Below are 25505 nucleotides of genomic sequence, written 5' to 3'. Positions count from 1 at the left end.
AAGTGTGGTATTTTCGAAACATAATAATGAACACGAACCATGACACGAGGAACGTCCCATCTGGCCGCAACATTCTCTGGTCGCCAGGGTAACAATTAAACGTGCCTTCAAAACAAGATACGCCGCAAATAAAAAATGCATGAAAAATACGACTCACCATTGCCGCTTATTATGCAGAGTAGGCTTGGTGCGTTTAGATAAAGCCGTATTTGACTCCTGATACTGTCTATCAAATGTGGCCTTCTCTTTCTTGAAAGTCATAGGCTCCTCTTGTCTCCTGGCTGGGCCTTTTCCCCTTCCCGAAAAAAACATTCCAAGATGTTTTTTTTTTTTTAATTCATTTCGCTAGCTCCTGGGTTTCATTTTAACCTATCACGTGACTGAGAAGCGCGCCTTCATCTGCGTCAAGTGACATATTGTAGACGGATGTAACAGGAGATCCGGAATGTGAGTTATTTCTTTCAGTGCGGCCCGGCACCAAATGACCCGGTACCGGTCCGCGGCCCGGCGGTTGGGGACCCCTGATCTTCGATAAAGGCTGGTTTATATTTCTAACCATGTGTTGACATGAGTTTGTGCCTCTTAAATTTGGTGTACGTTTACCTCAGTGGATGGAGATGTCAAACAATGCCTAAAGCTCATAGTGTTGGAGAGCACATTGGCATGTAGCGTTGTGTATGGCACGGGGGCCGCTGTTGGCTATTTGGGCCGAACGTAAAACCGCTAATTCCTGGATGGTCCACCAATCTTTCTAATTATGAACAAGTGAAATTCAAAAGCTCAAGCTATGGAGAGCAAAACATTTTTATTACTAACACTGGAATAGCTAAATTTGTATATTATTATACAGAACCTAACTGCTTTACAAAAACAAAATGATACAATATCACATGTATATACAGTGTAGTAAATATACCATCTCAAAGTGTACACAAAGTATTTACAAGCTGTCACACATACTGCATTAAAAACTCAACTCAGGCTAGTACACTACTGACAATTTTGCATAACATCAAATAAAACATGCCACATTTTTAGGTTTTCTTTCCTAACCGATGACCGTTTTTAAATTAGTGCAAGTCAACCACTTGGTTAAGAGGTTACGGACACATCATCCTCACCGTTTTCATTCATACAAAAGCTAAAACTTAAAACAATCTGGTTACATGTGGCTCAAAGAAAACTGTTGTGAAAATTGTTCTGGACATTTTTTTTGATTAAGCGGCAGGCTATCGACAATTTTAAGAACTTTTCGGGAGCACTGCAAGTAAATTGAAAAGTAACTGAAATCAGTATGTTCAATGTTATGGTGGGAATGAGAGAAGAGATGATCGTTTAATTGCTTGTTCATTTTTCTGACGTCAAGTCCTAGTGTCTGCTAAATCAAACCTCAAGTGAAATTGTTCACACGTTTTGGAGATTAAGATTGGAGGCATTTAGTCCATAGAATAATTTAATAAAACCCCACTTCCCCTCATTTCAATTTTTACACCATTCCAATTATATTGAATCAGGGTTTGATGCAGCTATTACTTTACTTCTAAAATCAGAAACAATTTTAAAAGAAAAGATTGCGCTTCACACAGTTGTGACACGCAAAGACCATTTAACCATTTGCCCCAAATTCATGTGTTTAACGTTTGTATCACGAGGGATGTGCAGAAAGATCGAAGCTATTTGCGCAAAACTGAGTCGACTATTCTGCTGTAACCCCCAAAACATGACATCAGCTATAGGAAGCTGAGCAACATCACAGTTGAAATGAAATAGCTACAGTATTTTGCACATTCTGAAGGCAAGGTTACTACCAGTGAAATGTCTATTTTTTTTTTTTGCTTGATGACAAGTTGGTTTGAAGCATACCGAGTGTTTGTGTAGAGGGCCAACTGTAACCCTAAATCATACAAATAAGAAGTTGATGATTATTGCCTAACAATTTTTTGTTGTCACCGTGTACTGTAGACAAATTACAAGTGTACATTGCTAAGGGGAAAAAAAATACGGATCACGGCCCCGAAAAACCCAAAACAAACAAAAAAAAAAGTTAGGCAAGATAAACACTTCGCTCAGAGCTATTTACAAAGTTGTGTTCCTTGCGAACAGTATTTGTGTAGCACTATCTAGCTGTACAGGATTAAATACTTTCAGGCAATCGGGTATATGGATGATTGTATAGCTGACGATCACTGGAGGCCAGTTGTGATGGCAACATTGCACCTTGGTAATTAGTACCTGTTCTTTGTCCCCACCGAGGTTTGACATTTACAAATTGTACACACTGAAAATCCTGACAAAGGCACACCATGGAGAAAACGTCAACATCTTTCTTAACGTCAGGACAAGTTGTTTTAGTCTCTGCAAAACATGTACATGACTTCAGCGTCCGAGCAGGCCTGGCGGGAAGGTCCGGTTTTACAGAATACATTTGGTCCATGTTGCCATTTCATCAAAGGATGGCCAAAAGAACGCATTTTTTTTGGAGGGCAAGAAGCGTCCCGTGTAGCCTTTTTTCAGTCCAAACTGGACTCGTATTAGCGTCATCGTTTTGTACGGGACCTTTGGGGACTGCCAAAGAGCTGAGCTTTTCTTTGACCAGATCCTGTCCTGACCGTCGAAAATCATCTCGAGCAGCACAAGAGGTAAGCTAATATTGCCTCGCCTGTCCCGCAAAAGCAACTATGACGGAGGAGGAGGATTTCAAACAGTAAAAATGTGGTAAAAAGTTAAATGCAGCATGAGGCCAGGCTTGGCAGATGGGTGGAGTTTAGGAAGAGGAGGAGGAGCAGGAGGAGGAGGGAAGGAGGGGACGGCGGGGATTGCACGGCCCATCAAACGATCTTTTTGATGCTGGTTCTCTTGAAGCTGCCGGAGCTACGTTGCTTCTGGACCTGGCTTGCCGAGCCGTGGCGAGTCCGACCGCCGCTGGACAGAGCTGAGCTGGGGGACAACTGGACATTCTCCTTATCCACACCTACAAAGAAATGCAGGAAAGGATTAATTACATTTACCTTACCTTTGCATCTTTGTTTGACAGTGAGGCCGCCGGGTTTTCAAACCTGAATATTTGGTCATATTAACACATATCAGAACACCTTCATTGAAAGGAACATTGTGTTCTATGTGTTCTAATCACAAGGAATCTTGGTCTTTGGAGTACAGGAAGTACTTGTCTGCGTCTGGCCACGGACTACACGTCCGGCCAGAACTGAAAGGACTAACAATGCGCTGTACTCGGCATAGAAAGAAGGGAAGCCACAGGCAACCACTTGCCAAGTCAGCCTAACTTGAATACATTGTTTTTACCGCAGCAGTTTCACATTATTTTCTCTCTCTACAGCAAATATGCCTCAGTGTCTATACCAGGGGTGGCCAACCCGCGGCCCGCGAGCCGAATGCGGCTCTTTGACTGGTTCAATGCGGCTTCCGGGCTTTCACACGACAATTGTCGAAAACGCCTCAGCGATGGCGCTGCCATTCAAACAACGGTGCTTAATACACAGAACGTACTACGTCAGCCCATCATCAATCCCGGTACTTGATTGACATAGAGGGCAACCAATCAGATGACTGAATCACCGCTCATGCACAGACAACGTCCTAAGTGCTAAGCTAGTCAGCGAATTACCTCTGTTTTTAAGGCAGGGGTGTCCAATACATCGATCGCAATCGACCAAGAGCCAGCAGACTGGTCCCAAGTCGACCGCGAGCGGTGGGAGGAGGAAATGGGGGGGGGGGGGAGATTTGTGTGTTTGTGTCTTTAGGTTTCATTTATGTTCAGGCGCTCCAGCTGTTGCTCGTCGTGGCGTGCATGGTCGTGTGTGTGTGTGTGTGTGTGTTCGTTCATATGCTTGCACGTGCGCGATCGGGTCGATCGTGGGAGGTTGGTCGCTCCAAAAGTAGTTCTTTGGGCAAAAAAGTGTGTATGCGTGTGTGTGTGTGTGGCTCTTTGCAGTAACATAGTCAAAAAATTGGCTCTTAGTCTCTGACTGGTTGTCCACCCCTGGTCTATACGTACACGCGTGTGGCCGCGTTTTGAAAGACGCTCCGGGTGCACACTGGTTCACTCCGACGATTCAGAAACTCAAGAGCGTTGCTGAAATTTGCCGTTAGTTTATTCAGAGTGCACCAAAAACAGAGTGCCGGTGTGGGCACTAGTAAATTAAAGGGAGTCTCTCCAATCACACCCACGTTCAGAGCAGTGGACGGGCATCGGAATTTTGACCTAAATCTGAATAATGATGGCATGTAAATGTAGTCATTGAAATTATTCTGATAATCAAACCAATTTTTGCATGTTTGCACTGAGGAGGATAGAGAGGAAGACTATGCAGCATGTAAAACATAAAGCATATTTAACAATCAAGATGACCTTGACCTTGATAGCCTGGGGCTGTTTTGCTTCTTCAGAAGATGGACACCTTACTATAATTAACGGAACATTAATTCTGCTGTAAACCAGATAATCCTGCTGTTCATTGGGCCATCATATAATGGGGAAAAACTGAAGTTGCTGAGTGGACAAGTCAAAGTCCAGACTACTATCCAGTTGGGATACTGTTGTATGGCTTTGAATGGGCAATTCGGGCTCGTAAACATTCTAATATGACATAATTTAAACAATTCTGCGAAGACCAGTGGGGCGAATTCCTCCAAAGTGAAAGCAAAATGGGGAAAAGTGTTTCACGGCACTCGAGATCCATTAGTTTTAATCCAGCCTTCTCAAACTTTTTTCTGTACATCTTGCTTCACTACATTACACCAAATCGATATTTGGAAGCAAGCATTAGTGTGCGTGCGTGCGTGTGACCTGGTGAGTGTTGCGAGGTGGCCAGTGAGGTCATGGAGTTCGACAGGTTGAGGTTGGCAGTGATGCTGAGCTGGCTCTGGCTGGTGGGGGGATAAGGGGAAGTGGGCGTCCGTAGCTGCTCCTCCCCTCGCTCCTCCTCAGCTGCTGGCAGGTAGCTGTCAATCAATGCCTCCAGGAACTTGACGATCAGCTCGGCATAGTCTGGAATTTGGGTTTGCTGTAGAGCGGAGACGGGTGTGGGGAGGAAATTTAATGCCCCTAAAGATTCAGTGTGACGACAGTCAATCAAGTCCTGGACACCCCAAACCAACAAGCAAGCAAACAACTCATGTTGTCAATGTCATTATGGATGTTTTCAACTCGCTGTACAGTCCCACCCAAAAACAGCGGAAGGAAAAAGGTAAAGTCCTTTGTTTTTATAATATTCTGAAGACATTTGCGTTCAGATGAAAAAAATGAAAATGTTGTTGGAAATCTTAACTTCGGTCTCATTCATCCTTTGATCTGAAACCCAAATATACAATACAATACAATACATGCTGATTTATATAGCGCTTTCACAACAGCGACAGCTGTAACTATGTAAATATGTTTATATACAAAAAAACTAAACTAAAATAAAGCAATTCACCTTGCGGCTCCAATACCGGAAGGGACTCTATCAGATGAGAAACCCTTTATTTGTCTTACAATGAAGAAATTCACATTCGTATGTCCCAGTTAAAAGTTTTCAAATGCCTCCTACATAGTAACATGTAACGCTTTGGCAAGCATACAAACCTAAGCGTATCGAAGATGGCCAAATTAAAATACAGTATAGCAAGAATCTCTCTCACCTTTGAGAAAGGACCAGCAAATCTCCAAAGTCCATTAAACCCAAAACCTGTGAAATGAAAGGAGCAAGGGCAATGTGAGGAAGCAAGTGAGAGACAGACTTGGGGGGGTTTGAATGTAACTTGGTTTGCATCTCAGTGAATCAACTTCCACATTTGGAATAATGTCACGTTGAGACTGTGCAGAATTGAACACGAGGGCCACGGGGATATCTTACTTTGCAAATAGGAGGGCTGATACTGTGGCGGCGACTCCTCATGATACACCACACTCTGGACGATGCCGTGTACAGGGTTCAGGAGGTTTGTGTCCTGGCACATGGACAGCACAGTGTTGATCTTGGAGTCCAGCAAGTTGTGACTAAGGAGATCAAATACACATCGGTGTGAACTTCATCTTACACGAGATGGTTGATCATGATCAAACCTCATGGTGCAGAGTGAATGGTTTTCTTTTCTTCTGTGACATCTAAACTCTGACAAATTGGTGTTTGCCATCTGTTTATTTGACCTAGCTCAAGTTTGGAGGCAAACTGATGATGTTCACTCGAGCGGGGATCAAGGGTGATGGAAATCCTTTCATGAAAAGGGTCTGTCGTTACGTTTAGAGATCGAAATCTAGCATACACTTTCCCTTTTACTAAATACGTGACGAAAATAAAAAACAACCCCCCCCCAAAAAAAAAACTTGACTTCCCCTTTAACACTATAAGCATACAATGGTGTCTACACACAGCTGCCTGTACAGTACAAGATCTGCTTAGCCTGTCACATGATGCTGGAGGAAAACTTTCAACTAGGCGCTGATGAAGATGGACCTATAAGCATGTAGGTTGGCTACTTACACAACTGGAAAAACCTTTGGGAAGACAACGCTAGCTTCAGCCAAATACTCATAAAGAATTCGCTGATCAAAGTCATCTGTGGTGTATTTGACCTGGGTGGCCTGGTGTAAAAAAATAAAATTTAATTAAAAAAAATGAGCGCATAGAACCATTAGCAAAAGTATGAGAGACTGCATGACTAGTAGAACACATTGTGCTTCCTCACCAGCACAGTGAGAAGGAGAGCCTGGATCTTAGGATCGGTTAGCACCTCCTCATCCAGCAGAACATTGGACTCTGAGACAGACACTTTGCGAAGGTGGGAGTTTCCAATTCTTTGTGTTTCTGGATTTATGAATGACATGAAATATGTCAGCAAATCATTATGTACAACAGAATTAAGAAAACGCTCCCGTGTCTGACGTACCCATCTCATAATCGTTTTCGGCAACCCGCCTCATTTTAGGCGGTGTTGTCATTCCGGATTCCATCTCAGATCTCTTTGGTGCTTTGGAGTCGGATATGAGATGATCAAAGCTCTTCCTGGTACCTACAAAACATGCAACCACAAGAAAATGTATTTACAGTATAGGGGTAATAAACCTGGATGAAGGATCAGAGTGTGCTCCGGATTAAATCGTACCCAGAAGCTTCTTTGTAGTCGCTTGTGAAGGCTGACCCATGTCCAGACTCATTGACTTGCGTGTACGTGGGCTGATCTGCCCCACTGTGGGGTAATGATGAGCGGAAAGGTAGCGCTCTGAAACCTGAGGGGAGGTCCATGGTTGAGTTTCTCGCAGCGTTCTGTGAGGAAAAGGAAAAAAAAGGGCAACACTAATCACAGCTAGTCGACACGAAAGCTGATGACAAATGTCTGTAAAAAATTTGAAACTGTGTAAAATAAAGGAAATATCTGGTCTAAATGAACAAATCATGTCATCAACGGGCCACCCCTACATTTCAATGATGGCAATAAGACAATGTTTTCAGATACTCAATTAAAAAACTAGGACTAAAGTGATGCAACACTGACGATAGTTGGCATGATTGTGACCAAGATTTACATCCATTTTTAATGTAATCCAGACTTCTTTTTTGACAGCCAAAGCGTCAATTTACGCTCTCTGTCCATCGGCTCACCTGCAGCTGGGATCACTGATGAGACTGGAGTAGGTGTCCATTGGTACAGGGTCCATTGAGAGGTCTGAAATCAGTAGTGACTTCCTGTGTTTGAGACTGCAGCGACTTCGGACCTCCTCAGAAACTGTAAGAAGTGCTACAAAGAACAATCACGTTAAGATTTTTGCCAATAAAAGGAAGGCAAATTTAAACTGGACCGAATTTTGTTACGTACCAGCCAAATAAGCCACGCTCTGTGTGTTGACTTCAAACTTGTCACATTTTAGGTGCTTGCTGATGAGCGCCAGCAGCGTGTGCAGGATTCTCACTGTTCTTGCTACTGTGGTGGCTGATGGATGTCTGTAACCTACAAACCAAAACCACAGACGGCACAAGCAAGTATATCCAAAATGTTAACTTTTACTGTTAAGTGTCCAACTGATGAATCCATTCAAAGTGTGTTCTGTGACATACAAATGTCTACATAGGCAAAACACAAATTTGAAAATGAGCGATCATTTCCTCTATTTGGTGTGGAAGCGCACCAAGACCACCCAAAAAAAGTGGGTCTCTGTCCAGTTGTTTGGTCCATTGCAGGATTCATTTGAGTGTATTCACATCTGCACAAGCCCAGACTGGCATGGGAAATGAACCGTGGACCAAACTGTGCGGGTGTGAAGACACCATTAGATTTAATGTGTAAATCTAAGCCTAAATGTGACGCAAATCTCTCCCAATGATATTCAGTCAGTGGGAGTCTTTACCTTTGAGTAGGTGGCCCACAAGTGCAAAGTTGAAGTTGGCACTGAAGTTGAGGCCAACAAAGTGATCCATCTGCTTACAGTGCCATTCCACTGGGCGCCTGATCTCCATGAACACCTCTTCTGGACTCTGAAGGAGACAAAAAATTTATACGTTGCTTGATGAATTTGTCATAAAAATGAGAAGAGACCATCCAGTGTCATGAAGCGATTTATTGGGCCTTCCTATCAAGAATCACCATCATAAAATCATCACACAATATGTGAAAAAACAAGGGGAGTGTTATACCCCAAATAGCATAAAAAATTGGAGAACTGTAGTGCTTTTTTGTAGTAATTAGTTTTTTTACCTTGTCATTGAAGACACGCATTGTGTCAAGAGTGTGTAGGTTCTGCTCCAGCAAAGCAGTTCCAGCAGAGTACAGGTTTACTTCATCCAATTGAAGGACTGCTACTGCCACCCAAAACAGAGCTTTATGCATAGGAGACTCCTTTGGTCAGACAGAAACAAAACAGAGAGAGGAGGATGAAGTTTAAGTTGCTGACATTAAATAGCATATATTGTACCAATTTCTAGCAAATCTGCAAAAGCTACGAATGGTTGAAACTGTCATATTACCAACCCAAGACAGTAACTCTGAGGTAAATCACATGTAAGTGACGAAGAGAACCACTGCACATGAACTATTTAACTCATTAAATGCCAAGAGCGACTTAAGTCACATTCAGTGCCGGCTGAAAACTAGCATTTACTACTGTAAGTCCGGCGCATTCACACTGTTTATTCTTGTGTTGATTAATGTGCACTGTCCCAATGAATGAATAAAATAGATAGATAGCTAGAGTTACATCATTTGTTTGTTTGTTTTTTGTGCAGGATTGGTTTGGGTCGGCAAGCGTGTGCTCATACTTATGCACTATTGGAATAAAAATAGAGTACACATAGGTTTGTGTGTGCGTGTACACATATGTTTGTTTGTGTGTGTGCTTACATCTGAGATAACATTTGCTACAGTGAAAACCCCCCTGTTGTGAAAAATTTCTTGCTGCAAACATGATTTCGTTGTAGAGGAGTTTCACTGTAGTATTATGAAAATCAAACCTGAATGATGAACAATGGCCATCATTTTCGCAGCGTTACATGAGGCATGATAGACTCCAACAAATGTGTTCACTTCGCAAAATACTTCATGCTTGCAGCTGAACTGTGCGCCTTTCAAATCCTGCTGACTCATGTGCCAGAAATAACGAACGAAAGAGTGCGTGCGACGAGCGTGAGATAATTTATCGATTTTATTGAACGTGCGTGACGAATAAATCTGAATCCGATGCTTGACATGCGGTTTACTTGGTCATTGTAGCATTAAAAACAAACAAAAAAAGACTTAAAAAATGTTAACATTACACGGACGCTTCCGGTTAAATTTACTAAAGTTGTTACCGCTAAAGTTTACAGAACAATGCAGGCATAGATCATCGGTGGTACCTTGTGGACACACAAAGAACCACCTTAACTGTTTTTATGGGTTCATGCCAAATCAGCCAGTTGGCTCAATCAAGTGGAATTAGTTTTTAATGAAGCTTGGTGTACTTGTTGATAATGATGGCACAACATTAAATCTCAAATTTTAGGTCCATCGGAGCAGGGGTTTGGAGCTGCGGCCCGACGAATTTTGACCTTATTGGCAAAAAGTGGACCAGTTCAGAGGGTGCTCCGCCTACTGCCGGAAGCCAGCTCGGATAGGCTCTAGCATACCCGTGACCCTCGTGAGGACAAAGTGGTTCAGATAACCGATGGATGGATAATCTGGTGATGAAACTTGACTTTGTGCCACTGCCTTTGTTTGTCGTTGCACTGAAGTGTGAGTAATGGGAGTTGTGATTAATAAAATGAAACAAGGCTGGCCATAGCGATTTCCTGCTACTTGTTTATCCAAATCAGACGTTTTGTGTGTTATTGATCTGGCATTGGATGTAGAGAGTTTGAGTGTAGGCATTTATCTTAGCCTAGCTATGGCCCATCTCGGCTGCCCCGCTTTTGTTTATATTTACTTTGTGCCTATGCTGCCAAGCAGACCCGGCAACAATTCATGAAGATCACGCTATCTCACCTGGGATGTTGCAAGTCATCAATTCGTAACCCAAGAGCACATTTCAACATTTTTTTGAAGGTTCAAAGAGTGAAGCAGTATGCCCTCGGAGCATATTTCCGAAAGCACCCACGATGAGGCAACAGGAATGATGGGGACAAGTCTGAGCTTTACTGTTATTGGGTTTTGAAAACACATTTCCTCCCAAAAATAGGATAGAGACTGTGGAGCCACTTAGATATGGTTGTTTTCTTCTTCATGATTATTTTTTTTGACTGGTGCAACTTATACTGTGGAGCAATTTAAAGTCCGAAAAATATGGTACATCGAGTTAACTTTTCATCACAGGCGAATAACTCGATTTTGGCAAAAATTAATTAAAGAAGAACTTTGTGCTAGGGTCGAGGGGGTTTGAAATGCTGATTATATATACTGTATATATAAAAATAAGCGGTCCCATGCAAAACATGTTTGCAAACCACTCTTATACAGCAACATATGATTACATAGGGAAAGTGTCAAGAATCCCAGAAGTCCTCTAATCTTACCTTGCTGAGAAGAGGCTGCAGCTTGGTCAGCGCAATGACAGTGGCCTCTATCAATACTTGGCTGTTGTAATTATCAGGACCTTTCAGACAGCTCTCAAGACCCTAAGAATGTGAAAAATATGGAATGAATAAACGGTATTTGAAATGTCATAGCATTCAAAGCCAAATAATCCAGTGACAAGTAAATGCTCCTTCTGACCCGGTCTATGCTGAGGAGAGGGCTGGCCTTGCTGAGGATTCGGATTATCTGCTTGATCTGACCGTGGCTGACCCGCTTACTGATACAACCAAACACTACGAGGGCTCTGGGCTGGAGAGATGGGTTGTACTGGAATGCAAACCTGGTCACAACCAAAATCAGGATTAAGCATAACAAGAACAATCATGGTTATTATCCAATAATAATAATGAAAAATAACTGTCATACTTTTGTGCAAGCTCTGTCCACTGGTCCAACCACTTACAAGACGGGATGTCCCTCATACAAGCCTATGGAAAATTTGTAAAACCCATTAAAAAGCAATGTTGTAACTAACAAGATTTCTTAACAATCAGCGAGGTGGTGGAAAAATGACTGACCTCCATGATTTCTAGTAAGGCCTCTGTAACAGTCTCCAGGGACGAAAGGGCAAAAGTCTCCCTTTCGTATGACCCCGGGGAGAAGGAGCGGTCTCTGTAGCTGGAGCGGAAGGCGATGACAGCTGCTGACTTGACTTTGCTGATTCCAAAGAGCAGGTAAAACTTGGGCAAGGAGAACTCTGTCAGGCTCAAACGCAGCACTTGTTTTGTCTCTTCTAAAAAATGAAAAAGGATCCACTTAGAATGTCTTCTCAAATTATAAAACTAGTTATGACCATTAATGTTCTCTATGGCAATATGATCAGTTTGAAGTCCTCACCGCTAAAGTTAAGCTGCGAGCAAGTGCAAAGGGAATGAATGATGTTGATAACTAAACCATGGGTCGAAGCCCTGAGGGACAGGGGCCCAGTGGCTACCAGCAGGGTCACAACATGGAACAGGTATGGCAGGTGGGCAGCAACATCCAAAGAGTTGTTGAAAGAAAGCATTAGCATGTAGCGTGCCAGAATGGCAATGTCATCCCACATCAGGTGCTGCTCCAGCGTTGGCGTTGGTGACAAGCAGGTCTTGTCGATGATCTTGCACATTCGACCAATGACCTGTCACAAAGAACAACAAATAAGACTGACATTCAACCACCCCTTTGCCAAAACTAATTTCTTGTTTCTTGCGGAATTAATAGAACCACACTGAACCCTCTGTAAATGCAAGGACCCAGCAAAGATTTTTCTTTGAAGACACAGTGTGCGTCTTGTTGATTTTTCAATGTTCATTATTCCATTTCATAGTAAACTTCACTTCATTGTAAACTCACGCCATCGAGCACGGCAATCACTTTGGGAATTTATTTTATTTCTGTATCGGCTACCAACCGATATGTGTTTTCAAGATTGACACTCAGCTCCCCTCTGTGTGTGAAATTGAATTCACAGTATCAGACAAATAAGGAGAATTCTCCTCCCTTTTCGTGTTTTCTAGAGGAACGTATGGCACTATGATGAAGCAGGGAATCGAGATGTTATATCATCGTTTAACCAGGTTTCTGAGAATGCCACGACGGAAAAGGAATGTGACAGAATTGATCATCATTCCTCTTCTCCTTTGCAGTGCATGCATCACCTTTCAAAGTGTTCTTACTGCAAATCACGTCATCTGCAAATATGGTCCCTGGGGATTCCGTTTTAACCTCATCTGTCAGCCTATCCATCACCATTGCAAAGAGGAAGGGGCTTAGAGTGGACCCCTGATTCAGCCCAACCTCCACCTTAAACTCCTCTGTCAGACCTAAAGCAAACCTAACCACTGTTTACTGTGTCCTACTTGATTCCTCTGTACTTAACGCAACTGCACGGTCAATTTAGACTTCAAAGAAACTGGTACAGATCGACCTCTTTAGCTATTTAATTGTTCTATAAATAAAAGAGCAACCCAGAGATAAAGTTTAAGTGAAAATCTTATCAATTGTATGATATGCAAAAGGGAATGACGTTTTTTTTTTTACAGTATGATTTGGACTTCAAGTGTAACACTGGCAGTTCTGATGAAATGGTCGAAACAATGGACCTCTTTCAGTAGATACTGCTGTCTACAATAATAGGAGCCAGGGCCTGGGTTTACTATTGTGTGTGTCTGTTGGTTTTTTTGTTTATGAGTAGCAAGTCTAACTGGGATACAGCACAGAAGCAAGTGAGTTGAGATTGCCGCTCTACCTCTTAAGTCATGAACGATGGATTTATTTCTTCAAGTGGTAAGTATATTAACCTTTATAGAAACAAATTTTAATATATTTTATCGATTATTTCTATGTGTCTTTGATTAAATACTCTGATATTAAGTTGCCAAGCTGACGACTTAAACTATGACATCAAATAACATTCCATTGCAGCTACTTTGCGCATCTTGGATGATTCATTTTGGGTGTCGTTATAAAGTAAAATGAGTTCAGAGTACTTCATTGCAGGTTCTCACTCATCCCTTATCCCTTGTCAGGATCCACCAAAACTGAATCAAGGCAACTAAATTTGTTTTGGGTGATTGAAAATGTTTCATTTGTTATCCAAGGGGCGTCTTCAGTTCACTGAAGAAGTAGTCAAGTTGGCTGTGAGTGACAATTTATGGGTGATCAGTTTACATTTGACAGCAATATTTTGGCAAAGTGATGGGGTACATTTTGCCAAAACAGCTATTTTTTCTGAATATACGGGCAAAAAACAAGTAACATCATCCCACGACATAACACAAAAGTACATAGCCTCACCTTACTGGAGACCAATTTAACATTTCCTGATGCCAAAGCCACAGCAGTATCAGCCATGACCTCAGCCTTGATAGAGCCCAGGCCTCCTGTCGCACTAGTTTTGATAAAGCTGTCCAACACCACGTCCAACAAATCTGTAATCTAAATACATGATGATAGCATTTAAGGACAAATGGCAAAAAATCCTAAATGAATTCTACACTCATCCATCCACCTGTCTATTTTCAGTACCGCTAAATGAAATACAGTATACACTTCCATGAGTAATTGCTGTGGTTCACTCACCTGGCCCAAGCTGCCCCAGATCTTAGCTTGAATGGATGGATACATTTGCTTTTCATTGATGGTCATCGTGATGAGCTTGTCTAAAATGGCAGTGACACGCTGCCGCTTGGCATCATCATTGTGCTTACAAAAGCGAACAAGGTTTAGCAGCCAGGGTGTCATGTACTCCAAACAAAGGTGCTTCAGCTCGATACCTGCAGAACAAACATTTTATAACATTATTCACTTTTTGGTCAACGGTAATGTTGAGGGGATATAATTTCAAGCTACTAGTACAATGTATCCAGTGCAACTGAAAAAAAAAATACTCAAAACATTTCCAAGCAATTTGAGAGCCGCCAAATTGGGAAAAGGCTGAATAAAACATCAAATGTTGGTGAAGAGCTTGTTAGTGATCCACATTTTTTTTAAATATCAGAAGTGGGCATTCCTTCGTACTGATGGAAGGTGTATCGGTATTTCCGTCAGTAATTCAGGCCGACCCAACTGGGTCCAGCCCATCCCTTGACGGCGACACACATATTGCTTGTGCCGACACGCACCCCCGAAAACAGCAGACACACACACAAGCACAGCGTGGTGATTGGTGAAATAAAAACATGATGTGACATGTCATTGAGGTCCGTGGGGCTGACATAAACTACACTTATCTAAAATTTTGGCTGCCTGTCAGGTGTACGGCACCTGGGTGTGACGTTCTACCGGCAAGTCCGTTCTGGATGCCATTTGGCTATTGCCGATGACTCGGAACGGACCGGGCTGGCCTGAAACACTGACGGAAGCTCACTGACTCACCGTACCGACGATGGCCACCTGCGTTACTTTTGTGACATGACGGACATTACCACCACCGATATTACGAAAAGTCTTTCTAGACTCATACTGTATGTCATGTCTTTGATTATCATTGTTGCTTGTTACAGCAACACTAGTCTAGCTCATACTACCAGAGACAAATTCCTTGTGGGTTTTACATACTTTGCCAATAAAGACAATTCAGATTCTGAGGAAAAAGTGATGCCTTGGCAGAAGTCTGCCTCAATTTTATTGTCTTTAGGAGTAAAACATTAGCAACAGTTCTGAATATGATACAGTTCTGTTCAACCCCACTGCAAACCACAACCACATCGGGAACATCTGTCCATCTTTCTAGTTTATATACGCATACCTACAACATATATGTCATTTAGTTGGATATGTTTGCGTTACTCCGTGTACAACGGCTCTGAAGGGTACTTACTAGATTTGCTGAAGCCAGAGATGCACTCCTCCAGAAACTCCAGTGTCAGATGGGGTTCATTGGCAGCTAGTGTCTTACTGATAGAGACGATGAAAAGAGTGTTGTTGGCTGGAATGCAGAGGCCTGATGTCTCCAACAACTGGCCTTCTATCTTCAGGTTGAAGGTGCAAGTCAAAGCACACAACAGATTGTAAGCCGCAGATCTGAGCAAGAATGGACACAGGATTGGTGTTAATATTTTACAGTGATTACAAAAAAGACAGATATTTGCTTAACGATGTTCAAAACAACAACAAAAAAAAACAGGGTACACAGAGAGGCCACAATGAATTAATAGATCACTTTAAGAGTTTCAGCCCTGTATAAATATACACACTATGCAGATAAGCCTGTTTGGTACAAAGTAAACTTTGTTTTAAACTGTGTTAAAAAAAAACACCAACAACAACACTGAATGTCTGTTTATTGCTACAATATTAGTGACTAGTGCTCATACACTGCATTGGAGGAAACCTCAAGCTGCAAACATTAAAGCTGTTACTATCGAATAATTTGAGAACTGATTATCCGAACAACTTTTCCATCAAATAATCAATTCGTCAGACCCCCCAAGAATGTTCCTTACAGAATCAGTCCAAGCGTTGACACCTCTTTGCACATCGACTTTTTCTGAAGTTATTGTAAAGGAATACCATAGTCATTTTTAAACAGTGCCCCCCCCCCAATAAAAAAATAAAATAAGATCCGAGTCAGGGAATGGTGTATCTACACTTGGCTGATGCAGCAAGCACATCACCGCAGCTGTGAGTGAGTGTTTGAGTGAGTGAAAGGGCAAGCAGTGTTGGGAATGTTACTTAAAAAGTAATTAGTTACATTTACAAATTACTTTTTCCAAAAAGTAATTGAGTGACTAACTTAGTTACTGCCTAATAATAGTAATTTGTTACTCAGCAAATTATGATTTTTTTTCCTATGATGTCCTATCTATAGTGTAAAATGTTTATAATAGCTCAATCAATAAAAACTGCATACACTCTATAACAACAAAAAGCCTGTTCTTTATAACTTTATTTCTGGTTTCAGTCTGTAAAGATTGGCATGCTGATGTATTTTTTTTAACTGTTGAAAAGAATTAGTATTCGTCAGTACTGTACTGACCTGAGACTGGGGTCAGAGCTGCCCAGGTTGAGCAGAGCAATATTTAACAGCGTGCCGGGAACGTCTTTGGGTCGGATCTTCGTGTGTTGAGGGATCGAGTCAGGCTGCGATAGCTCCCATCGCGTTCGAATGTGGATAATAGACTGGACAATTGCGTCACATTCTTGATGCATGAAAGTAAGCGGTGTGCCCTGATTGGCCATGGTGAGTGTGAACTGGCTCTCATCTACCAGACATATCTCCTCAATTTCTGAGGCATAGTAGACATCGTTGAGGAAGACGGGCTGTCCAAGAACACGGGTCCGTTCGGCCGAGGTCACCTGTACCGCTGTCGAGCCGACCTGAAGGGGGAAGAAAATGCATTGTTTGACCTAATCGAGTTTGCTTGGGTAGGGTAATGCAGTTAACAGCAGATTCAGACGTGCATCCAGTAAAAATGAGTCAATCCTCACCTTTATTGAGACCTTGGTATCTTTGTGAGCCAGTTTGAGAGCATTATGGAATACTTTGAGATCCTCCTCCAGAGTTAGCGTGGCAGCAGGTAGCTTCTGTTGGTCAGGTTCAATATGCTCGGCGAGCTTAGCTGGAGAGTCAATGAACTGGAGCCTCTTACTCCCCTTTAAACCAGTCAGTAGCCGCTCATGGTATTTAGTGTACTCTCGCACCCAAGTATTGCAGTTGTAGACATAGACAGCGGCGACGTTTTCATACGCAAAACCGGGAAAAACCACAAACCACTTGGACAAAAAATCTGTCTTGAAGCGGTTGCTTGGGCCCACATGAGTCAAGTCCACCACAATCTCATATGGTTTGGCATAATAAGGTTTCAGGGTGAGGAGTACATGGTAGATGAGCAGGTCTCCATTGATCTGTCCAGTTTTGAATCTAAAAGGAATGATACGAAAACAAACAGTGACATATTTAAGATTTTCTGTGGTTGATGATGTTCATCAATGTGCATTTGATGTATGTGACAAATATTGAATATTGTTGAAATACCAAAACATATTTCTATCTTTTGTTGGCAGATTTGAGTAACAAAAGCAAGGTGTCCGAAATAACAACACTACAGCAAGGAAGTTGCTTCATTGTATTTTGAGAAGACATCAGCAGGAATTGTGCAACTCCACCAAGATCTCTTTTCTCCTTCTCCCTTTCTCTAAAGAAGTATGTATTGACACAAAATTGTGCAACATCAAACAGTTTCGGCAATGTTCAGAAAGATTTAATCAACGTGAAATGAATTGAAATATTTTTTTCTCTAAATCACAGAACAGAATGGAAGGAACTAAAGCTCTCTGGCTGTTGGTCACACTGTTACTCCGTCACATCAACGCAGACCTCTCCGTTCCAACTTTGGAGCTGAACCAAACCACCAAAGACCACACAAACTTTCCTGACAAGGACAACAATGGCACGCGAGCAGACTGTTTGGTTGACACTGAGATGGGTGTGATTGCAATAAGCTCGGCAGGGGGTCTGATTTTTTGCCTAGTGATTGCCACTGTGGTATTAGCCTGTCAACTCTACCACATTCGGCGCCAGGTTTACTCTCCACAGGCCTCCCACTCCAATATGTACTTGGTGAGTAGTACAGACTACTGGGACACTCACCCACCTGCGATTGAAGGCCTGGATGGGCCGTGTGACACCAGTGTCATGCTGGAGGAGGTGACAGCAGACAACACAATACAGGAAGAGAACGAAGTTGAATTGCAAAGGGAAGAGGAGGGGGCAATGGTAGAAACTAAACAGGAAGGAAAAGCTTTCAATCCTGAGGCGAGTGATGGTCAGATGCTGAGCTCAGACTCAAAAGACTTGTCTGGAAATCTCAAGTGACTTTGGTAAACAGCAGTCTTTAAACGCAGAAGCCTCGTGGCTGTTCAGTTCGAAGGATATTTAACAAGGTGTGTTGTGTGTCCTATAACTAGGACTATTAAAATCGAAGAGATGAACTACGATGTACTATGGGGTCCACAAGATATGGACCTCTAGGTAGGTTGTTTGGATCAGGTGTGTACTGTATATGAATGGTTAGGCAGAAGACTCCGTGCCGACCTTTGATGTGAACTCTTTTTTTGGGGGCGGGGGCAGCTGAAATTACATCACATAATAACAGAAACGTAGGCCAATAAGTCTTATTCATCTTCCTACAATAATGGCCAAAGGCATTTAGTTTTTTCGGTTTTCTTTCTGAAAACACAAACAATTGACAAAAAAGGCAAAAAGGTTATTCTGGCCAAACTATGACTGAGGCCAGTATTTTACGTGATGACTTGATACTTGACTTGATGGACCAAACATTTAGCAAATCTCTTTAAAAAGGTTAATTCACTTTATAACCCATATTGTGGTCATTTTTTTTTCTTTATGTGAAACTTGCAATTGCCGTTTCAGATCATTTTCTAAAATCACTCGAGTTCCAGATGACTCGTGAACTTTGTGAGACTGTCTGTTTAAAACCAATAACGTGTAAAATAGTGTATAGTGTGAATGTAAACAGAAAATATGTCCTATGTAGCAGACAACAGTTGTTTAGTGGAAAGTATGAGCAAATTTCAGTTGGAGTCAGTCAGAATTCCAGAATACAGTGACTCCTCGACTACCTGTGAAGTAATTGGAATTTTTGTAGTACAAAACTGAAAATATTCACTGAGAACCCCTTTTGGAAAAAAGCTTTTGTATTCAAGGTGAAACTTCTTTCACAAACAAAAAGAGTCGACTTACCTCAATTCATGTATTAAAAACATTAGCGCATCTATGCACCTCTGCATCCAAATGATGTGGCGACATGCATGTCATGCACTTGGAAATCAAACAATCTGTGGGCCATTTATTCTGAATAGTAATGTTTAAATATGAATTTGAAGTTCTATTTAAATTTTTGTGGACATTTTCCCCCATATTGGTTGACAAATGGAGAGCAAAGGATAAGAAAACTTCAGTACAACCAAATTTCCCTGTATTCCAAGCTCTGATTGCGATCCAGTTTGCGAATAGTGGTCATTTCCATTTAATTTTCCTCTGATATAAGCTCACCTTCAGCTGGGTGCTGATTCTCTAAACAGACACTGCACCCTGGGCTCACAAATTCTAATGGGCCACATGTTTTCCCATCACACCGATTGTTGAAGAAACCAAGCGCAGGACACTTAGAAATTACGAACATCACCACCTAATGATGAGTTGTACAATTACTCATTTATTTGTATTTGTTTCTTTGCCCGTCCCTCAAAATATGCCTCAAAGTTAAACTTCTCCATGGTGTAAATCAGGTTTGGGACTGCTGTTTTAACTCAAGCTAACGAAAAGTGTATTTCTTCAATGAGAAAAATGAAGCCAGGTGTACACTTGATTTACTTCCATTCAGACTGTCCATATTATTTATTAAAAATAAAGACCAAAATACTTCAGTAATTTCTCTACCATAATTAATAAAGAGCACAATGATCTTTCAGTTTATCTCCCCTGAATCTTTGCCGCTTTTGTCTTCTAGCTTCCAAGGTTATAGCAACTTACAAGGGTACTACATCTTGCCACTACCGAAAGTTAATTATTATTATATAAACCCATGAATTTATTTGATCCAAACCTCTATCAACACACATGTGCATGATCTATTATACCGTCACGTTATGAACATAACAGTGTCTTTTGTCTTTGAGCTCGGCATTTTTGCAACATCCGCATTGTGCTATGGAGTCATTTCCTGCAAAAATCTGACTTTGGCAACCTATTGAGTTCGGCAGCTAAGTTTATTAGCGTGACGATACATTTAGAATGCACTGGCTTGCCACCAGTTTCACAAGACTTCCTGAAAGTGAAACAGGAGTCGGTCAGTCTTTCAAACTGTAAACACAGCAGTTAATAGAATCCACGCCCGGTGCTCTTGCTTCAATTTAACAGACATTCTGCGTGTGGTTTCAGACCAATCCGACAATCCGTGGTAAGAAATTCTACACTTTCATCAATATTTTCTTACTGTCTTTAAGAAGAAATTTGTGCTTTTACCATTCTGATCATCATGAAAATTCCTACCATCTACAAAGAAGCATGATTTATCAGCCGTTTGCTCAAACCTGTCATTTCATTCAGGATTTGATCCATTTGTATGATGACAGAAACTATATTCTCTCGCCAAAAAGAGTAGCTCTGCTGATTACATTTGAGTTGTGTCAATTCAGTGTGATCGACTAGATAGTAGAAGTCGCTTAATATAATAACAGAGCTGGTCCCAATTTGTTGCTTTAATGTGCAAAATGTTTTGGCTTACAGATGCAATGAGTCATTTTCACACACTACATCTTATAAAAATGATTTGGGTTTTGTCATTTTATTCTGTTGTGTAATAGGATATTTTAGTACTGTCAACTAAGACATAATACAAACTAGGGCTGAATCACTTAGGAAAAGACTGAACAGATTTTTTTTCTGATTGCAATTTTGAGTTATTTCATGATTTTCTTTAAACTTCAGTGCATTATTCACTATGTACAGTAACATACAAAATGACCAAATAAAATCATACTGTCAAAACTTGAAAATCCCTTTCTCTAATAATGCACTGACACTAAAGAGGTGATGGAGGCGTCTTTTTCTTAGGTTTTTAAAATGGTTTGGGAAAGCAAGATCTATTGCTTGCTGTCATAATTGTATTAAGCAATTATGTGGAATAGTTTAGATTTTTTTTAACCAAAAATATTTAAAATTTTGTACTAATGTACATGCATTTTGTACATGAATATAAGATTATATGTAAAAAATGTTTCCCATATTTTTGTCTACTGCCTCGAACAGAGACTGAGGGCTTATTGATATGGCTTGAAATCCATATCATGGTAGAAATTGAATCCCTTCACATTAACAATGAGTGTAAAAGTGCAAAAAAGTATTTCTGAACGGGTTAGGCTCAGAAAGTACTTTTATTGTTCTCTTTGCTTCTTTTCCTTCAAATTTGGCATTTGCATGTAAACATGTTTGCATTTTCTTTTATGAAATGAAATAAACAAATAAAAAACATCTAGTCTTATGCAAAGCAAAATTTATCACACCAAAAAAATAATTTTGAGAGTATGTAGATCTCAAAACTCAGTACATGTGGTCATGAAAACCAACACAAATAATATTGTTGACATAAATATTTTATATTCTTCTGACCTGATAAGCTCCTTGTCACGGCTGAGGTCAGCCATAACCGATTCATTTCTCGTTTGAGTGTGCGCTTAAATCCTGAATGCAGCTGTTGTCTTAATTTTCTCTAGATAAGTATTAATTGCATGAGTAATTTGCTGATCACAGCTAGTTGCAATATCACAAACCAGTAAACAAGCTGTGATCCGTTTGGTCCATTTTGATTTTTGGAACTAATATGATTATTATTTTTTTTTTAACTTACAGTTTTGCTCCAAAAAAGGAATGAACAAAAATGAAACATGGATTTCCTGGATCAAAATAGCAACCAAACATACAGTGTCAACATTTTAATTTAACTGAGAATGTCACACTTTAACAAAAAAAAAAAAAAAAAAAAAAAAAAAAAAAAAAATGCAATAGCTACGGCTATGGGAATATCTTTTATTCATTGATGTAGCATTTTAACTTAAAAACAACTTTCTATAATTACAGCTGCACAGACAAACCAACTGGAAACAACACAGACGGAAACTATGATCCTCTACCTCGTAAGCCTAGTTTTCACATTGCCACTGCAAACAAGTGGTGCAACGACAATTGGCCATGGTCACAGTATAATTGGAGTGACAACTGGTGAGATAAAAGAAAATCGCACTCACGTCCAGCATCCAACAGTCACTTACAATCAGAAACCTCTAAACATCACAGAAGAAATGAAGGCGGCTCAGGCAACAACAACCGGCTTCATGACTTCCCTGAAAACAAATTCACCGGTAGAAATGACAAACGCCACCAAAGTAATTCAAAGAACTGCATCTCCAATGCTCACAAGAGCCACCCAAAGCCAGAACATGGAACAAACGGTCCTCCCTTCGACTATTAAAATGACCCATTCATCTATAGACTCAAACCTCATTTCTACTGCAGCCACATCTTCAACCTCGTCTCTCGAAAACAAACCTACAAATACCGGTGGGGATACTACGCCGTCCACAGAGTCATACAAACCTTCAAGAGTCACTATCATCACTGAGCCAAATAAAATCCAAGAACCTCCAACAGAAAATTTGAATCATGTCTCAATTCACAGCCATGTAGTGGCAGGACTAATAGGTGTGGCTCTGGTATCAATGGTTGTTGGAATCTTGGTCATCATTGTGAAGAAACGCAAACTTCAGAAAGAGCAGATAACAACGACTGCCTGGGCTGGTCCTTCGCCATTTCTCAACCACGGAAATGACAACGGACGAGTAACACTGAGGTCATCGAATCGGATTTCTGCTGCCAGCTTCCTGTATCAGAAAACTTCCAAAAGGCTGTCTTTTCTCCCTGAAATACAAGAGGAGTTGGAAGCCAAAACACCAGCTTCTACTTTTGGAAGGACACATCAAGGGAGTACATCTGAATCAGAATTGGATACCAGAAGTGCACTGGAAAGAATTGATACAAAAAAGACTGAGGATAATTCTCCCATTGTAACTTCAACGAAACAAAGCATCACAAATGGCGATGCTGGCAACGAAAACTGTGACTCTATCTGCACTCAGGAAAATGACTTTGGGCAATCTTAATTACGCAAAAAATCTTAACCAACAAAAGGTCATTGACAAATTCTCTATGAAGAACATTTTCTTCCTGTGACCGAAAAGATTAGGCAGCATATTGCCAAAAAACAAAAAAACAACAACAAAAAAAAAAAATCTGACATCTTTTACATAAGATGCTCAGTGTATTGAAGCTACAATCAATTCATGAAGACAATAAAAACTGAAATAACTTAAAACAGGAAATTGCTAAAGAGTTGACTACTGTCGGAAAGAACAGAGAAAAGGACAATTTTAGTCACTTCTGTTCCAACGCTTGTAAGAGCTGTATGTGCAGATCTGGCTGACTGTGTCTTCCGCAGAATTGGCAATTGGCACTCAACGGGCAAATTACGAGAGTACGCTTTGATCGCCCAACCGGAATAGCCGTCAACCCGCTCACATTAATCCAAGGCATTAGAGTGTTTGTATCGATCAAGTAGACATGCGCCCTACAAATGTCAAATAACATTTTCAGAAAGTAACAGTTGACAAACGACTGACGATAAGATCAGCGGCAGACACAGCGCAGCTCACTTGGTTGTGATGAAACGAAAATGGCTTACATATTGTCTGTTGTTTCCAATCCTTGTTTCATGAGTTTGAACAACCACAAACGCTGTTTTGCTGTACTGTTTTTATTCCTTAATATTCATTTCAGCAACTCATGCAGTTTTTATTCATTCTTGGCTCTTAATTTATTTTTTCCTGTGTTTGTTTTTAGGAATTTATTTGGATAAATAAAAATATTAACATCATTACTATATGTTGTCAGTGTCTGTGTGAGTCACTTGTACTGTATCACTGTTAAATTATTCATTTTAAAAGGGGGAAAAATAATAGCGTCTCATGCCATGTCTTTTGTTGAACATAATGACTGAAAACTTTCTATATCTGTTTGCAAGGTATTGAGAGTGATTGACCGAGTAAGTTTTATTGACTTCTATAATTTTTCAAACACATTTTAAACTTAACATTATATACCCCTACTATTCAGGTGGAACAGGCCTGCAAGTAGCGAAACTATGCATGTAACTTACAGCCATTAAAAATGCATTAAAAAAACACAGTAATATACTTTTTTTACACCCCCAAATTAAATGGGAATAAACCACCTAAACGTGTTTTGCATTAAAATGGGGGTTGGCTTCCACCCAAAAATATTTAAGGGAGAAAAACAAATTACCGTATTTTCCGCACTATAGGGCGCACCAAAAAGTCTTCCATTTTCTTAAAAGCTCACCGAGCGCCTTAAAATCCAGTGCGTCTGTTGTATGGTCATTACGGTAATATGTCGACTCCAAGATGGCTCCTTCCTGAAGACACGCTTCCAATGTTATAACTTGCTGTTGGTTCAGTGAACTGTGTCGCTGCTTTATTAAATAAATTTGTGTTGCAGCTCCGAAAAAAGGGTAGCTGTGGTGTTAATCTTTTTAAAACAGTCTCAACAAATACAGTCTGTCAATACTTTGTCTGTCTCCGTGCCTTCTTTCGTTCGACTCGAGAGGCGTTCAAGACCGCCTCCAAAAACGTAAACTACCGATTACTTCAATGAAACTACAAAAATTGAAAATAATACATCAAAACTGAAAAGCAAGCGAGGATATCACAAAATAATTCTATTGCCCCACCCTACAGAATTTATATTGTGATTTCATCATTTGTGAATACACAACAAAGGAATAAATAACTACGACTGACATCTTGTTGTGTTATTTTGACTTCAAGATGGCGCCGCGAGAGTGGCTGCCTTTCCAGCAGCTCCTATTTATTTTGTTCTTCTACTTCTTCCTCTCATAACTTTGCTGCTGTGAAGTGGGAATTTCTCCATTGTGAGACTATTAAAGGTTTTCTTATTTTATCTTATCTGATCGTACTCTTGGAGCTACGATAAAGGAAATGCCAATGTGTTTTTCGGAAGCGGTCATGAACGCCTCTCGAGTTGACCGGAAGAAAATAAGGGAAAGAGACGGACAAAGACGCACCTGTATTTATTGAAAAAATGAGAGCTGTGGTTGTGTGTGTGTTTTTTTTAACGCAGACTTTATTAATGGTTTTCAGAGTCTGAACAAATACAGCTACTGTACGTCTTTGTTCGTCTCTGTGCCTTCTCTTCCGTTCCACTCGAGAGGCGTTCATTGCCGCCTCCGAAAAACGTAAATTAATTCTTACTTCAATGAAACCACGAAGAAAATCAAGCGAGGAAATCACAAAATAAATTCTGTAGAGGGGATATACTGTAGAATTTATTTTGTGATTTCCTCTCTTGATTTTCTGTTTTGATGCAT

At 40.7% G+C, this 25505-nt stretch overlaps 3 protein-coding genes across 5 annotated transcripts in view; 2 read left to right on the top strand and 1 right to left on the bottom strand.

Annotated features, from left to right (window-relative positions):
- Positions 1 to 788: 788 nt before the first annotated feature.
- Positions 789 to 25505, bottom strand: part of nf1a (neurofibromin 1a) — an 88283-nt gene continuing 63566 nt past the window's right edge. For all 3 annotated transcript variants that reach the window (XM_086124734.1, XM_086124736.1, XM_086124735.1), the window contains 22 exons: positions 16954 to 17386; positions 16502 to 16842; positions 15344 to 15546; positions 14104 to 14297; positions 13819 to 13959; positions 11881 to 12160; positions 11562 to 11776; positions 11410 to 11471; positions 11182 to 11323; positions 10983 to 11084; positions 8695 to 8835; positions 8348 to 8474; positions 7819 to 7950; positions 7605 to 7740; positions 7108 to 7268; positions 6892 to 7014; positions 6691 to 6809; positions 6486 to 6586; positions 5859 to 6001; positions 5644 to 5690; positions 4808 to 5024; positions 789 to 2971 (listed from right to left, as the gene is read on the bottom strand). In XM_086124734.1, coding sequence (XP_085980860.1) covers positions 2829 to 2971; positions 4808 to 5024; positions 5644 to 5690; positions 5859 to 6001; positions 6486 to 6586; positions 6691 to 6809; positions 6892 to 7014; positions 7108 to 7268; positions 7605 to 7740; positions 7819 to 7950; positions 8348 to 8474; positions 8695 to 8835; positions 10983 to 11084; positions 11182 to 11323; positions 11410 to 11471; positions 11562 to 11776; positions 11881 to 12160; positions 13819 to 13959; positions 14104 to 14297; positions 15344 to 15546; positions 16502 to 16842; positions 16954 to 17386 — 3703 coding nt within the window. In that variant the 3' untranslated portion in view covers positions 789 to 2828. The remainder of the gene's footprint in view (positions 2972 to 4807; positions 5025 to 5643; positions 5691 to 5858; positions 6002 to 6485; positions 6587 to 6690; positions 6810 to 6891; positions 7015 to 7107; positions 7269 to 7604; positions 7741 to 7818; positions 7951 to 8347; positions 8475 to 8694; positions 8836 to 10982; positions 11085 to 11181; positions 11324 to 11409; positions 11472 to 11561; positions 11777 to 11880; positions 12161 to 13818; positions 13960 to 14103; positions 14298 to 15343; positions 15547 to 16501; positions 16843 to 16953; positions 17387 to 25505) is intronic.
- Positions 17529 to 19958, top strand: LOC147197691 (uncharacterized). The gene is made up of 2 exons (XM_086124738.1): positions 17529 to 17668; positions 17774 to 19958. Exon 2 carries the CDS (start codon positions 17780 to 17782, stop codon positions 18338 to 18340), a length of 561 nt encoding a protein of 186 aa, XP_085980864.1. The 5' UTR covers positions 17529 to 17668; positions 17774 to 17779; the 3' UTR covers positions 18341 to 19958.
- Positions 19632 to 23981, top strand: evi2b (ecotropic viral integration site 2B). The gene is made up of 2 exons (XM_086124737.1): positions 19632 to 20447; positions 22127 to 23981. Exon 2 carries the CDS (start codon positions 22168 to 22170, stop codon positions 23203 to 23205), a length of 1038 nt encoding a protein of 345 aa, XP_085980863.1. The 5' UTR covers positions 19632 to 20447; positions 22127 to 22167; the 3' UTR covers positions 23206 to 23981.

The sequence above is a fragment of the Hippocampus guttulatus genome, chromosome 12 (genome assembly GCF_054856545.1).
Source record: "Hippocampus guttulatus isolate MCC_2025c chromosome 12, RoL_Hgut_1.0, whole genome shotgun sequence".
Lineage (NCBI taxonomy): Eukaryota > Metazoa > Chordata > Actinopteri > Syngnathiformes > Syngnathidae > Hippocampus > Hippocampus guttulatus.
The sequence above is the reverse complement of the archived record's forward strand: the minus strand, read 5'-3'. Positions and strand labels throughout refer to the sequence as shown.